This window comes from Galeopterus variegatus, unplaced genomic scaffold (assembly GCF_000696425.1).
Source record: "Galeopterus variegatus unplaced genomic scaffold, G_variegatus-3.0.2 Scaffold908, whole genome shotgun sequence".
Classification (NCBI taxonomy): domain Eukaryota; kingdom Metazoa; phylum Chordata; class Mammalia; order Dermoptera; family Cynocephalidae; genus Galeopterus; species Galeopterus variegatus.
Genome location: NW_007727019.1, coordinates 58098 through 74822, shown reverse-complemented (window position 1 = coordinate 74822; position 16725 = coordinate 58098). Strand labels below are relative to the sequence as shown.

Below are 16725 nucleotides of genomic sequence, written 5' to 3'. Positions count from 1 at the left end.
GCTTGTCATTTGCAGTTCCTACACTGAAGAAAAACTTCATGCAGCAGTTAAATAGAGCATTTGTTTCTAGTAAATGTCAGTATCCCTTAATTTGAAGATTTAATTGCTGTCTCCTGACCTGTGTGTCTTAGCTTTATCTGTAAATTTAATAACATTGTTCTCGATGTCCTCCATGTATTTTGCACTCTGTATTATCTTTGAGCAATTAGAGGTGACAGTATTTGGTAAAATTCTTTCCCCAGAATGACTTAAATTTGAGTGCAAAGATGTCTGGCTGACTTCTGGCACTTAAAACATTAAAAACACACATGCACATATATATACATGTTAAATACACATATCTGAAAAGTAGATGTTTTTCCTCTTTAAACCATTGCCTAAATCTGAGTGGGTCTGTGTATTAGTCCATTCCTGTTGCTTGTAACAAAATACTTGAAACTGGATGATTTATAAAAAAAACAAAACTTATTGCTTTCAGTTTCTGAGGCTGGGAAGTCCAAAGACCATCTGGTGGTGGTGACAGTGACCCAGAGATCTCACGTTGCAAGATGGTGGAAACAGAGAGAGCAAGAGACAGGCTTTCCTCTTCTTTTAAAGCCCTCAGAACCATGCTCCTGGCCACTATTATTAATCCATTCACTAGTGCACAGTCCTGCCATCCAATCACCTCATCAAGGCCCTACCTTTCAATTACCATAATAGCATTTCCCACCCTCTTAACAGTCACGGTGGGGGCTAAGTTACAAATACATAAAACTTGGGGGACACAATTCAAGCTTCAGTGAGTTTTGGGGGACATAATTCAATCTGCTACAATCCAGAATACAGAAAATCATCATTGGGAGGTCTGTGAACGCCACAGGTAGGCATGACCTTCATCTCAACTCCTGTGTATCCCCTTATTTTAAAGCTAGCTGGGAGGAATTCTGAGCAGAAGTAACCTCAGCACAACCAGTAACCATTTAATCAAAATAAGCAGGATTCACTCACCAAAAGCCTCGAAGGGTTGATCAGTTTCCTAATGCTGTTGTAAGAAATGGCCACACACTTAGTGGCTCAAGACCATACACACTTACTCTTACAGCTCTGGAGGTCGAAGTCTAAAGTTAAGGCGTCAAGAATCCGATGTTGCTTCAGAAGGCTCTAGGGGAGAGTCTGCTTCCTTGCTTTTTCTAGCTTCTTGAAGCCACCTGTATTCCTTAGCTCGTGGCCCCCCCTTTCTGTGACCAGATTCCTCCTGTCCCTCTTGTAAGGACTGTTGTTGTTATATCAAGGTGTGTCAGATATACACCCTGATAATTCAGGAAAACCACCCCATTTCAAGACATAATCACACCTGCAATTCCCTGGTATGCATTTAAGGTAATGCTCACAGCTTCCAGGGATTAGGATGTGGACATACTTGGGGGCCGTCCTTCAGCCTCCCACAAAGGGTATGGACTGGGAACTGGAAGGTGCTCTGTTTTGTTCTCCGGCCACTGCTATTGCTCAGGGTGAACGTTGGCTCTGGCCAGAGCACAGATGCTTCCATCCCCTTGAAAGACACTATTCTTGCCTCCACTCCTATGACCTAGCCTGCTCATTAACAGGAATGTTGGAAAAGAATAGTGCTGCCAGTAGAAAAGTGATTTGGAAAATATTTTTTTAAAAAGAAATTATTGGAAAAAGGTACATATCACCTTGTTTTTCTTCCTCGTGAAAAATGGATTCACCATCTTCTGGTGATTTATGCAGAAACTGCACTTTGTGTGATCTGCCCTGTCCTTTGTTGATTAGGCTGGCATATTTGGGTCATGTTGGAATTCATTAGAATTCTAAGTACCTAGTAATCCTGAACAATGTTGCTGAAATTCACTGAGATTTTTTTTTTTTTACATCAAGGTGTGTCAGATATACACCCTGATAATTCAGGAAAACCACCCCATTTCAAGACATAATCACATCTGCAATTCCCTGGTATGTATTTAAGGTAATGCTCACAGCTTCCAGGGATTAGGATGTGGACATACTTGGGGGCCGTCCTTCAGCCTCCCACAAAGGGTATGGACTGGGAACTGGAAGGTGCTCTGTTTTGTTCTCCGGCCACTGCTATTGCTCAGGGTGAACGTTGGCTCTGGCCAGAGCACAGATGCTTCCATCCCCTTGAAAGACACTATTCTTGCCTCCACTCCTATGACCTAGCCTGCTCATTAACAGGAATGTTGGAAAAGAATAGTGCTGCCAGTAGAAAAGTGATTTGGAAAATATTTTTTTAAAAAGAAATTATTGGAAAAAGGTACATATCACCTTGTTTTTCTTCCTCGTGAAAAATGGATTCACCATCTTCTGGTGATTTATGCAGAAACTGCACTTTGTGTGATCTGCCCTGTCCTTTGTTGATTAGGCTGGCATATTTGGGTCATGTTGGAATTCATTAGAATTCTAAGTACCTAGTAATCCTGAACAATGTTGCTGAAATTCACTGAGATTTTTTTTTTTTTTTAATTCTTCTCCAAGTGAAAGTGTGAGTAGCATATGAATTATGCTTGAAAATGGTTCTCATATTTTCTCTCCTTGTGCAGTATGAGATAATAATGGTTAAAAAAACACACACTCTCCTTTGATACATGGGATATAATAAGCACCTATTGCTGTGAGAACTCATTAAATCACCTTGCCACTTCTGACAGGTGGTCCAGTGCTTGCTGGGAATGGAAAAGGAACATGAAATAGAAGTCAATGGCACCGACACATTGTGGGGAGAAACAGGTAATTATGGTTCCAGGGCTTGTAGTCTGGGGCAGCTTACTTGATGTTTTAGCCCGTTTGGGCCTAATTGTCTTAAGAATGACTTGTGATGCGTGTAGTCCTATTTTTATTTTATCATGAGGCATTTGAAGCTTAGAGCTTTTTAAACTTTCCAAATGAGTAGTAGAACTTTGCTAGAAGCTTATAAAATTTGAATCATTTGCATTAAACCAGCAGTTAACTGTGCATCTGATAAATGTCAGATGGAAATACCTCAATAAGGTAGTACTTTGTAGTTTGCTAACTCCTCACATATCCTAACCAGCCTGGTCTTCCTATGACCTGGGCAAAGGAGCCAGGCAGGAACTTGCATATCTGTTTGCAAATGAACCAGTGGTGGCTTGGTAAGGAAGGCTGGCCCGCCCTGCCTTGTGGAAGGAGGGTAGAGCTCAGGCCTCACGGGGCCTACTTAATATACTGAGTATAAGCTGTGCATCCGTTTCCACTGGCCTGGGTATGTGTGTATAACTATAGTGAGAAGGAAGCCTGAGGTGAGTACATCTTAATGAAGCAAGATGTAAGTTGGTTACTTGTCACATTAATGTAGATAATGCCTTGAAATTTTCCACTTGACTGAAATTAGTGTTAGAAATCTAAGACTTAAAATTATGAGTCGTTTTTTAATAAATGTAACTAAGAGTGTTTAATATGCATTTCCAGGTTATGTTCTGTGTGTGTACATAGTGCATATGATTTCCATTTCTCTTGCACAGATTTGTTTCCAGGTGCTTCTAAATTATTTCCTAACAAGCCAAATGGTGGTGTGGAGAGGTTATTAGCTAACTCACACTTATGAAAAGCCTGTGAGGTGTTGCTGGAGGGATTGCAGGCTGCCCTGCGAGCCTCATGGTTTCCCCTTGCTCATTGTGGGGCCAGAGGAGGAGCTTGGCGTGGCCTGGGCTACAGAGAAAGCACAGGACTGCAAATGGGGTTGGATTATGCTGAGAGCCAAAGTGTGTATATTAAAATGTTTATGGAGTCCTTCCCCTACCCTTTTAACTTGTAAAATCTGTTCCATACTTTGGTGAAAGAAAAGTTTCCATCAACTTCCATGTTGCATTGTGGGCAGCAGTGCGGCTGAGGGGGTAAGAACGTGCCTTTGCTGATAGCCAGAAGGTGCAAATCCTTGCACTTCTGTTGCCTCGTTTAGCAACTGGACAAGTTACTTTTCCTCCTTGTCAGATGAGGTAGAACCTGACTTCTAGGATTGTGATGAAGACTAAAAGAGATAACAATCTTGCCCAAATGCACCCCTGATAAGAATCTCTGGGGCACTTACACCTAGATATTCTGATTCACTAGGTCTAGGGAGAGCCCAGGACTCTTGTTTTCTTAACACGCATCAAGGGACTCATAGCTTCAGGAAAAATAGAGAACCACCACACAGTCACCTAGAATGCCTGACCTTTGGTGGCATGCAGTGAGAGGTACCCATGATGACGATGGAGGTTAGTGCTAGTGGTAGTAACACCACACATCTTCAGATCACTTTGCAGCCTGGGAAGCAGTTTCTATCCTTCCTCAGCAGATATTAGGGTGAATTTCATCAGCCAAGAGTTTATTTGAGGGACTTGTAAAAATTTAAACCAAGAAAAGGCAAGCTGAGACTATTTTTAGAAATAGAAATAGAAAGCCACAGTGGCTCTCTATGGACTTCATGTCAGTAAAACCAATGTTACCTTCTCTGTGCATCTTTCTCTCTGATACCTTTCTCTTGTGTTCCTTCAAAAATGGTCACCATTGTCTGCTGCCCCAGACCCTCCACTTTCCAAGTCTGTGTTTGTGAAGGGAGATGGGGCTTTACATGAATGCATGCTGCAGTGTCCAGAATGTGAGGTCTATGTTCAGGATTTGGTCCTGTGGGGCCCATGGTACCTGCCCCCAAGTGTGGGAATGACAGCAGATGAGGCATGTGGCAGCCTTCTGGAGCACCCACTGGCTGTGGCCTGCAGAGGGCTGAAGGCCTTGCTAATGATCGTGTGAGCAACTGGGGTCCTAGTTCCCACCAAGCCGCATTGTCAGGTAGCGGGTCCTGGCAGTTCCCCGGATGGTGGGGGCTGCACTGCCATGTGCATTGTTTCTAATTGCTGTAGGAACCCTCAGCAGTGACAGTAGTTGTTTTGCTTCCTGGTCATGTTTGGTCCTGATTCCAGGGTGCAGTCAGTAGTCCACTCTAGAACGGACCTTGTCTGTCTCTAGCTACAGAGCAATGATAGGATCCCAAGAGTGACTCCTGTCTGGGGTGTGGGAAGCTGGCAGAACAAATGAAAGCTTTGCATGGATAAGGCCAGTTCATCATCTGTCTTCAAACCCTTATATACGTTTATATAAGTCTATTCAGTGTAGGCTTAGCTGTAAACAGCTTAGCTTTAAAATGCCAGCTGATGGGTTACAGGCAGGGTCTCCTCAGTCTGTTTTTGGCTCACCTGCCCATCTTTGAAGGGCCCATTGTTTTCCATGCAGTGATGCCCCCTTTTGGGAGCACAGCTACTTGCCCATGTCTTCTCTCGCTCAGTCACATTCCAGAGGTGGGGGTGCCACATCCTTGCACCAAGTAACCCTCCACTTTCCTGCCAGGAGAGATCCTGGAATCCCAGCATGGGGTCTGCTTTGCATTGCAGAAGTGTGGCTGAAACCTGTTGCTGACTGAAACAGTGGGTTCTCAGTGAGAAGTGATGCCAGCTGCCAGCCAGGGAACAGGGAGCATAGGCCATTGGTGTGGGGTGGTCGGGCATGGACAGTCTTGGACCCTGAGCATCTTGCTGCTGGTAACTCCAAGTCACCAAATGTCATCACAGAAGGGGATGGTTCGTATCTTAGGTTTAAAGAGACAAGAAAGTATATCATAGGTTTTTAAGACATTCATCTGAAATGGAAGCTGTTCAGTTTGGGGCTTTATTACAGTAAACCCACAGCTTTTAGAAAACTTGCAGACCATCTCTACCAATTTTGGAGAACAGAAGGCTTAACTTATGTAAGTTTCCCTAATCACCAGCTTTCAGGGCCATTTGCTTGCTGTTTGATGTTTAGAGACCAGCCCTTCAAAAATCAGTTCTATAGTTCCAGTCTCCCTTTAGCTCTTCTCCCCCGCCCCCAAAGGCTATGATGGAGAATAAGAAGGCTTACGACCCATCAGGAGAACGCTCACAGCAGATGAGCCCCTGCACCTAACAGCGCTGCCCTCGAGGCTGTGACATTCAAGACTTGGTCAGGTGCTGCTGGCCCATAGTTTCTGGGTGGCCTGAAACATGGGAAGAACCCATCAGATGCTGGTGTTCTCTCCGTTCCAGGCATTCCACAGCCATGATGAGTCAGTGCTGGCTCCCACGAAGTCCCAACCAAACTGCGTTACTCTTTCCATGTCAGTGTTTGATGTGAGTCAGCCCAGATTGTAATGACTGGAGATGGTGACCTCCTGCTGTGTGAGTTGTCAGGACTGTGTTTCTAGGCTCCGGGCTGCACTTCTGCTCAGGACTTCTCGCTCTGAGAGGAAGGGAAGAGAGGCCGGCTGTGCCGGCGTGTGCTGCTCGTGCAGGCGCCGGTCTGGGAAGCACAGCCTCGCCTCCGCAGCTCCAGGCTCGCTGTGCAGTTCCCTTCTAGACTTACCACTGATAATTCTTACTGTTGATGTTGCTTATTTAATACGAGGCTGTTTTTCCCAAATTGCAGGCTTCATAGGGGCAGGAATTTTTGTCTTTTTTTGCTTACCTGGGTGTGTGGCAACTGTTCAGTCTAGTTCTGTCCAATAGAACTTTCTGTAACTGAGTACTTAAAATGTGACTTGTGCGACTGAGAGAACTTAAAATAAGATTTTAAAATCTTATCTTGGGCCAGCCCGGTGGCGCACTGGATAGTGCGCCGCTTGGGAAGCGCGGTGACGCTCCCGTCCGAGGGTAATTTATTTAAGTTTAAATATATGTGACTAGGGACCACTGAATTGGACAGTGTAGGCATAGTTCAGTACTTGTCACATATGTGCTGACCAAGTGGATTTAAATTTAGAAAACAAAGCCATATAATTTTTAGGGCATGTGATGTTCACTTTGCAGGAAAATCTGGGTGAAATACTTATTGGTGGAGGGGGTGTGAGGGGGAGATGGGGTGGGTAACCCAGTACCCTGTAAGGGACAGGACAAAGGGGGGTAACCGGCACTGGGGGAGGGTGTTACCCAGGGCTCTAGATGGAGGGGGATAAGCATGGGGGTCACCTAAACAGTGGAGGCAGATGAGGGGTGGAACTGTGGGGACAGGGTTTGTTCCCTTTCTGCTGGGTTTGCCCCTGATGCAGGTGTGTTCTGGAGACTGCTCCTCTTGCTAAGAGGGCAGTAGGGGTCAGCCAATCTGTGTGTCCCTGCCCTACAGGGCAGGCTGAGAGGCCGGGGTGAGCATGTTGAAAACACAGAGTGCATCTTGCCACATGCAAATTGGTAGCTTGACCCCTTCGGTCAAGTTGTATTTGCTGTATGTGGAGCCTGTCTCTCTACTGAGTAGTGTCTGCCTATTTATCTAATGAAAACAAAACATAACACTCTGCCTTCCACAGAAAACCTTATGCTCATTTACTCATCTACATTTTGGTAGCTTAGAGCATCTTCACCTACAAACACGGTTGTTTGTTCTTTCAGTCATTCAGTCCTAGAAGTCCTAGAAGGTTCATCTGCACTTTTGCAGAAAAATCATAATTGCTTCTTTCAAATTCTTGAAATGATACTTGGATTCTTTCTGGTTTTTTGAGACCAGAAATGAAATTGTATAACGTGGCTTTGTGAAAATGCCCCCTTTCTCCTCTGAAGCCTCGTGTGGTGTCCTGCACACAGCCAAGTCCTCCTCAGCCCGTGCTTAGCCTTTAAGGAGAGAAGGAAGAGCCGAACATTATTCCTGCTTTAAATCATTTCTATCAAAAGTGCAAACATTCTCAGCACACTTTAGAAGTGACAGCTGTCAAAGCCGCAATCTTCTGATGGATTTTAGAAAGTCTGTGTGCTTTATGTTGTCTGTGTTTTAGGAAATTATTTCTGCATTGAACTTATGCTCTTCATAGCACACATTATTGCTCAAAGGTTTGAAGAGGCTTTTTTGAAATAATACACATAAGAATAAGAAAAAAGTTAAGTCAGGAGTAGGGCATGAGAAACAGTACAGATATTATTCACACCATAACATCCTGCATGTTCCCTAAATTGAGCTACTACTCTGGCCTTAGGAAGCAGTGTGACCAGAGTTTTCTTACTGTCTGTGGCAGAAAGCATAGCAGTTCTTTGGGAAAAGAAAAACATTTTCTTGTATTTTTGTCCTCAGCAGCATTCATAGAAGGTTGTTTGATGACTTGGATATTTTTAAAGGAGACTTCCTGGAGTAACAGTGTAGGAGTTAAGAACGCAGACTCCAGCCAGACTCCCTCCAGCTGTGTGACCTTAGGCAAGTTGTTGACCATCTCTGGGCCTTACTTGCCTCATCTGTGCCAGAGAGAATAGTACTTGCCTCATAGAAGTTGGTCGTGTATAAATAAACTTATGAATATGAAAGTCCATGAGCGTGTCACATAGGAAGCTCATTACAGATGTGCTTAATAATACAGTGTATTATTAAAATACAGTAGGATTTTCCTATTTTGATTAAGAACATGGCTCCAAGTTAATTCAGCTGCTTGGGTTAAATTCTTAACTGTGACAGTGATTCACTTTATGATTTGAGACAAATGATGGTAACCCCTTGTGACTCAATTCCTTCACCTCAGTAAAAGGGACATAATAACGCCGTCTCATTCAAAGCGTTCTTATCAAGATTGAATGAGATCTCACCCATGATATTTTGCACAGTGCCTAGCAGTTAAGTGCTCAATAGATGTTACATACTACCAGGATTGATAAGTTGATTCATATTATTATTGTAATATATTATTAATTTATGCTGTGTATTTGGTCTTGATAGAGTGTTTAAGTGAATGTTTAAGTCATCGAATCTTACAGTTACTTTGCAATTACTTTAGGAAGATGAAGTCATAGATGAAGGGTAGAAAATAATTTTGGTCACATATGTGAAGTCCTATTTAGTGGCAGTTGCACATTTTTTTTTAAGGGTTCCTTGGCAATTTGAGGTTCATGTTTAATCTTTAATCCATGCACAGAGACTGACAGTATGTGTTTTCACAGTAGAATTTGTGACATGGTCAGGAGTGTTCTGGTTCCCCAGGTTTGGTTTCTGCCTTGTTTTAATCTCTCATAGACAGTTCTTTGAAAATGGGGTGATTGGGGGGTGAGGGAGGCAACAATTCTACATGGTGCTTGGTTGCTGCCTGGTGCCTTCTAACCCAGACTCCCTGGGCTTGCCCCAGCCAGGCCTGCTCCTCGGGAGATCCTGGCCCTTGGGAGAATTTTGTCAAATGGTGAATGCTAAGGAACAGGTCATGAACAACTATGACTTGTGAAATTCAGTAAGTATTTGGGCAATGCTGGCTTCTTGTTCAAAGGGGCTTCAGTCAAGGCTGGAGAATTGTGGAGGCTTGGTCTGGGCCTCAAGGCCTAGGGGTTTTGTTTCCTAGTGCAAGTATGGTTTTCAGTAAGAGCAAGTCTCTATTATGTTTCATTTTGTCCTTTAAATTGTTGAGGATTAGATTAAATAACTGCCCAGTCTTGTAGAGATAAAGAATTTATAGCTCTTGGAAAGTATGTTCTTCTATCTAATGGAAACCCTTCCCTCCCTCAACAACGGAAGGAAATGCCTCACAAAGCAAGGCTGTGAGATTTGCCTTCTGTAAATCTTAGCCCAAGTCCTAGAAGGTTGGGGGAGGCGTGCTGCCTGGCTTTTGCGGGGAGTGGGGATTGTTACTGTCAGTCAGAGGATTTGGGGGCCAGCTTCTCTGGGACCTCAGTGTGACAGCCCAGCTCCAAATGGCAGCAAAGCACAACACAGGCCATGCAGCCTCTGTATATAACAATTTCTCCAAAAGTCAGTTGTTACAAAGTCGGGTGTGGGGTGCTGTCATTTCCAGAGTTTGTTTTTTTAAATCATAAAAACCCTAATTATTTTTTACCTTTTAGATAAAATGATTGAGGAATTTCCACATTTCAGGTGCACCTTTACTTTCATTCTTTTCCTTTCCCGCTGACCAAGGTGTGTCCATAGAGTCTCCAGTTGAGGGTCAGACATCACTGCCTTTGTCACATCTAATGGTTTCCACACTGGCCCCAATTAGATGATATTGATGAAACCCTGCTGCTTACTATTAGTTGGCACTTTCTTTTCTTTTTCTTTTGTTTTCCTCTAATTTTTATAAAAGGAAAGGCCAATATACTAGGAAATAAATTGCACAATTGAACACAGGTGTACAAGCCACTGAGCCACTCTGCCCCTGTCCCCCGTCCCCCTCTTAGCTGGCAGGACGTGCGTTGTGCAGGTGCACCCTGTTGTGCTACTGTGGGTGGTTTTAGCCTGGGAGGACAGTCTGGGTCATTGGTGTGTAACGTGGGTGGCCGCCTGCTGGGGGGTAGCCTCTGCATGCACTGACCTGTCGCTCTTCTCTCCAAGACTCCAAATTGGGTCCAGAAGCAAGTGAGGGTGGGAATGCCAAGCCGTTCTCTGCCTGGGTAGCACATCCCCATGTATTTGAGAGACAGATCTGTGGTAAAACTTTATAAACAGCCCTGTTTATGGAATGACTGTGTTCCCAGTAAATTGACAGTTGAATTTTTGTAAATCAAATCTTTGCCCAGAGAACTTTAATATGTAAAAGATTCCTGTGAATGATCCATTTTATGATACAAAAAACTGTATCTCACCAATGTTTCCAATGAGTTCAGATTGTTGAGTATCCATCAGGTTTCTCTTAAAATGAACACTGCCATTACAAACCTACTCTTGCTCTGAAGACAGAGGACAGTATTGCTGGGTGAAATTATTCAGCTTGTCAGAAAATATGTGCTTTCACGGGAATGTAATTCACAAATGCCATCTTGTTAAGGATTTTGCAAATAAAGAAATTGTGTCCAATTTGAGTCTTAAGGAGTGCCATGTGTTCTCAGTGATTGTAGAGCTTCCATTTCATACCAAGTCTTTTTTTCCTCCTCCTCCTCTGTTTGGCCAGAACACAAGGCATCACCCCACTGGCAGGGCTCTCCTCCCACCCTGGGCCCCTGCCCTCCTTTTCTCTGGTCAGGCAGCGGGCAGTGACCCTCTTTGGAGTGTGGTGGTCAGCTCGGAGGCCAGCCTTCTCAGCGGAATAGTTGGAATTCCTGAGATTAATTTTGCCCTGATTTTGTTTGCTTAAGCATGTAGTTGACTGTTCTTCAGTCTCACTTGTTTCCGAATATGGTATCTGTAAGTCCTTGTGGCAGCTGAAACTTGAGATAACATCCTTTCATCAGGAGTTTGCAGGGATGGGGCCAAAAATAGGCAATCTGAGTAGAAAAAGGAAAACACAGACCTGTTGTCTGTTTACATCATTTGTAACTGAGAGCCTCATCAGGAATTTGTGTGTAGAACGTGATCTGTTTTAGTCGCAGGCAAAGTCTGCCTGTGCTCAGAGGTTCTTAATCACCTCCAAAGGAAGTTGATCACCACATACACAGCAAGTCAGACCGGGAGGATGGATTCCAACCCTGTCGCCAGGCCTGGGGAAGTACTCTCGCGCCCCTTGTCAGCTGGTGCAACTTCTGGCTTCTCTGAAACCTCCATAAAATAATCAGTCCCTATTTTTAGTGCTGGGCTGTCATTTCTGATGTACTGCTGTTGGAAAAATTCAGTAGCAGCTGCAACAGAAATCCCGATTTAAAGGTCCCAAATATAGTGGGGATGAAACTTGTTTACCAAATAAAACAGTGGAATGCTGTGGTAGATCTCATCAAATGGAAGAGTCCCGTGTTTATTCCTCTCTGTGGAGTCCTGCATATAAGCTGGCCCTGTCCCCACCTGGAGCACACGTGCATATACATGTGTCTTTCTTTTGATTCAGTCCTTCTTCTGGTCAATTACATCCAGAGGAGAAGGAAGAGGAGGAGTTTCCTAAGTGGAGGAAAGTTGCAAAGGAGCAGCAGGTCCAGGTAGTGGCTCCATGCCCAGATCTTCCAGCTCAAGAACCACTCATTGGGGTCATGTTCAGGTCAATTCAGATAATGTATATTGTAGGGGACAAAAAAATAATTTGTCCTTACCTTTCATAGTTCTGAGTTGGGATGGACCCCTGTAACAAAAGACAGATTAACAAGAGAAAAAGAAACAGAAGGTTAATAACAAGTATACCTCATGTATACCTGGGAGATACCAGAGAATTGAGTAATTCTCAAAGAGGAGGCTAGACCGCAGGTTTAAATACCATTGCACTCTGTGTCAAAGATGAAGGGTATGGGGAAAGCACAGGTAATAGGGCAAGGTTTGCAAGGTAGGTTCTCCACTGATAGGAGTCTCTGCTGCTTCAGTCACCCTTCTCTTCCTGGCACAGAGAGGACCACACCCTTCCAAATGGAGATTCCCTTTATAGATGTAAATTTCTCTTACAGAAGGGAAACTCCTACTCTGTTTGCAAAGCTTCTCTGGTGTCTGCAGTTTCTCAAAATAATCAGCTCAAAATAATCCTTTTGCCAAAGAGGCATATTTTGGGTTGTCATATATTCTGGTCTCCTATAGCATAAAAGTGCCCTGAGTCCCATGTTATTAGGAATCATTAACATCATAGTGGCAGAAACAGATTGTAACAGGGATTCCAGTGCAATAGGGACCAGGACCAGCTTGCTTAGACACTCATAGTACAGACAGGATCACGTTGGCTGCTGGTTTTCAAACATTTTGGGTATGGGAATCCCAACCTCCACCCTAATACATCAGTAAAAAAAAAAAGCTGATATAAATACCATTCTGTTAATGCAAATATATGTTTAAATGTCTGCTCAGTAAGGACGATGAGCCTGTTTGCATGGCACAAATCTGAGTGGCACTTGCAGTCCAGATCAGCATTCTGCTTGCACTGTCTTGAGAAAAATCCACATTCCTTCAGATCATTGATGCAGATGGCAATTGTTATTAAAGATAGCTCTTCTTATACTTGTAAGAAATTCTTTGACTAGGCAGATAACAGGATAAGCATTATTATGAAGACCACCCAATGACAAGTTACTCTGGTCACCCATGTTCATGTGCTGGGCAGCCTCAGGGTATTAGAATTTAGTAACAGCAAATGTGGTAGAGGGTGTTGTGTTGAGGACAAATTTTTAAATAGTTAAGGTGCATTTAAAAAATGAAATTAGAATTAAACATTTGATGAACCTTTGGACTCTTCATACCTCTGATCTGGTTCAAATCTTTAGCTTTACAGTTGAGGAAACTGAAGCTCAGAGACCTCATGGATTTGCTAAGGCCGCACACGGCACCTGGGACTAGAACTGTGTTTTGGGGTCTCTTGTCCTGTGTTATGTCCTTGACCCCTGGCATACTGAGAGCCTTGGTGTGCAGGCCTTCTGCACCCTCTGCTAGGATGACTCCCTGAACACACCTTAGTGCCAACTCTGACTTCTCATGGGGACCTTGGCTGCTTTCACCAGTTATCTCCCTGGAGAGCTACAGGGGACTGTGTCCTGCTGCATGAAGTAGTGTTTTACCACAGAGAACTGAGGGGAACATACCATCAGAACCAGTTACGCCTCATGGAAACATACAGTTACTTTGCATGTTGTAACTTCTTGACAGCCAGCAGATGCCTGCTCCCTCCTGTGCCCACAGTAAGGCCTGGGAAGCTGGGAGTCAGTTCTCGATCTGTGGCATCCTCTGGTCCCCCCACCCACCCCCACTTAGTGCTGTCTGCTGTGAACAGAGATCAAGAAACTGAAGTCATCAATCAGGACAGAGCCCTTTAAACGTACTTCCCATGAGAAATGTGGTGACCTACTTCCTGAAAAGAAGCAGGCTGTTCTCCAGGCGGTTAGTGAGAATGTCCAGCGAACATGGAGATGGCCAGACCCACACACCGCTCCTGACCTCCCTGGGATGCATGTTCACTGTAACAAGGCCCAGTCTGTGATGAAGCCACTGAAGAAGGGACAGTTCCCTCACACTGAGGCTCACGCTCCCTGCCTCTGGGGAACTGAGGGCCAGAAGCGAATCAAGAATGAGCTTGCCCTTCTGGACAGATGGAGAAGGGGTGGTTTCCTGCTGTCTTTCTAGCCTACCTTTATATCCTTAGGTCCCCAAGGATAGGACAGCCTGGCATCGTCCCTCATTATGCTAGTCCCACCTCCTTCCTCACTTCTGGTGGACAAGGCACTGGGTTGGAGGTGGAGCTCAGATGATCTTTTGGGCAGATGTAGGTGCCTCCCTGTGACATGTGAAGAGGTGAAGTCGCCAGCCACACCGCACTATGACCCTAAGGACAGTCCCTGGAGACTTCATTCCTTGGAGGAATTGCTGTTTGTCACAGGGAGGTCAGGCCCAGATGTCAGGTTTGCATCCTTTGTGTGTGTGGCTCCTGGGGGTTAAGCCATAGCCATGCTGATTAGAAGCTGGAGAAGGTGCCACCAGAGGAGGTCACAGATCAGGAGCTTCTCCCCAGGCTTATCATGGGCACTAAAGGGAGCAGGCATCTGCTGGCTGTCCCAAGAGGGGTCTGAGGAGGGGAGAAGGTGCCACCAGAGGAGGTCACAGATCAGGAGCTTCTCCCCAGGCCTTATCATGGGCACTAAAGGGAGCAGGCATCTGCTGGCTGTCCCAAGAGGGGTCTGAGGAGGACAGATGGACCTAGGCATGTGTGTGGAAACCAGCACTCTTGAGCACTTGGTTCCCATGGTCTCAGCTGCCAGGACCTGGGGCTGTGCTGAGGTGCCTGGGAGACTGAGCCGGGTCCCACTCTTTCTAAAAGAAGGCCGACAAAGGCTCCTCTTCCACGACTGCTGTTGCAGTGCTCTGTTCCTGAACTGTGTATGAGCAGAGTCACCTCTGCATATTCGTTTGTGCTTTGTTTCTTTGAATCAGGGTGACGTTTGTGAGAGTGACCCATTCTGTTGCATTTAGTTGCATAGCTGTTATTTTTACTCACATATAGTACGAGTATGCTGTTGCTTGGCTGGTCCACGGTTTCTCAATGCATTCTGCTGATGGCCACCTGGGCTGCTTCCAGTCTGGGGCTGCTGTGAGGTGCACCCCGAAACTGACTCTGGGGATGTGTCTGCAAGTGGGATTGCCGGCTCATAGGGTACACACGTCTTTGACATATGGTGTCAGCCTGTTTCCAGAGCAATCACCCTGTCCTCACTCCCACCACAGCGTGTGAGCAAGCATTCCCGTTGTGCACGTCCATTTCCCAGTTACCTGGATTACTAACAAGGTTGGGCACTTTTCGTAAGTTCGCTGGCATCTGGACCTCACCCTTTGTGAAGGGGCTGTTTCTGTGTTTCCCCTTTTTCCGCCTGAGAGGGCTGTCTTACTCACTCGTAGGGACACTTTTCTGTTCTGGAAGCTGGAAAGGTGTAGCGTCGAGGCTGTATTTAAAGGCAGAGTTGCCCCGGCAGACGCCAGGAACAGGCTGCAGCTCACGCCCGGCCTTCTCCCTCCTCCCACGGCCTGCATGCACCTTCCTGAGGGGTGTCCGTCCCACGCCACTCAGCCCTTTCCTGTCCCACCGAAGAGCTCGTTGTCCTGGCCTGGGATTGTTGCTGCCACCTCCTCGTGCCCTTTCCTCCAGACAGTGTGAGTCACGTGACATAGCAGAAGCACCCCTTCCCACCTGTCCTCCATTTAAGATCGGGGAGCAGGAGCCCAGTCACTGATGTGAGGGTGTCATGGCAACGCTGTCTCCTGTTCTCTTTCCCTTGCTGTCGTCCTCCTTTTGTCCTCAGCTGACCCCCTGCAGCACCACCACGACCAGCAGCTCGACCATTAGTTATTTTGTAACCCATCATCCAGCACACCTGGAAGAAGAGCGGATTTGTCCTGCTCTTTGGAAAAGGAAACATGTTCCCTCCATCCAGCACTGTGACTCAGGCTGGTTTTTGTTTGTTTTTGTTTGCTTATTTTAAACTATGAGTGATGCATTGTCGCCTTTACCAGATGCAAGAGAGTGGGGACCCCCTGGAGCAGTGACCACATACCTACCCCACACCTAGTGTCAGGTCACACCAAAGTTACAAATACAAAGGATCTTATCATGCCCAGTATAAAAAGAATTTTCTAGACCCAAGTTGACATCACAGAATCATGTTTCTGCTGAGCCCCACTAACTGCATTGGTAGGAGCCGTGAGTGCTCCCCCCAGGATTTCGGCTTTTCTCCTTTGCATTCCCAAGAGCTTGGTTTGTACCATCCATTCCCTGTCGCCCTCTCAGCTTAGACCCTATGCTCTGGCTGATCCTCTCTCCTAGTCTCAGTGTTCTTTAAGTCACAGGAAAGTTTAGGAAGCATTGGTTAGTGCATAAAGAGCAGGAAAGCAGTGGGAATGTGCCATGTTCTGTGGTGGCGGCAATGTCACGGAGCGTGCCGAGGAGCAGCTCTAGGCTTACCCTGTGGATAAAGTGGTTCCTGCTGGAAACAGTGGTGAAGAGTCATTTGTCTGGTTTTTTGCTTGTTCTTCCAACCTTACCACTGTGCACGGTTTAAGGGCCTATTGCTGAGGCTGAGAATCTCCTTCAGAAAGCTTTGCTAAAAGTTGACCTCCATGAAGGGCAAGCCATTCACTAACCCATTGCTTGGGGGTGTGTCAGGTGAGCTTTTCCCACGTCCCCCTCCCCTGCCCCACGCCCTTCTACTGCGGGTACTTAGCTTCAGTGCCAGCCTGGGACCCATGTGACCATGCTCATGCCCCCACCCCCTGGTTATGCTTAGCTACCCGTCATCCCCCATTGTAGTGTCTTGTCATTACTTGTTTGTGATTGGCATCCCCCTTCTGCCAAATTACTATTTCTGCCTGGTGTGTGGATGTTTTGTAGATAGATATAGTAGTGAATTGGGCACGTTAAAAAGA

The 16725-nt window shown here is 45.6% G+C and overlaps 1 protein-coding gene across 1 annotated transcript in view; it reads left to right on the top strand.

Moving 5' to 3' along the window:
- TANC1 (tetratricopeptide repeat, ankyrin repeat and coiled-coil containing 1) overlaps nt 1-16725 on the top strand; it is a 146146-nt gene that overhangs the window by 117795 nt on the left and 11626 nt on the right. The window contains exons 16-19 of the mRNA XM_008573351.1: nt 2670-2748; nt 4544-4766; nt 11738-11825; nt 14372-14502. Coding sequence (XP_008571573.1) covers nt 2670-2748; nt 4544-4766; nt 11738-11825; nt 14372-14502 — 521 coding nt within the window. The remainder of the gene's footprint in view (nt 1-2669; nt 2749-4543; nt 4767-11737; nt 11826-14371; nt 14503-16725) is intronic.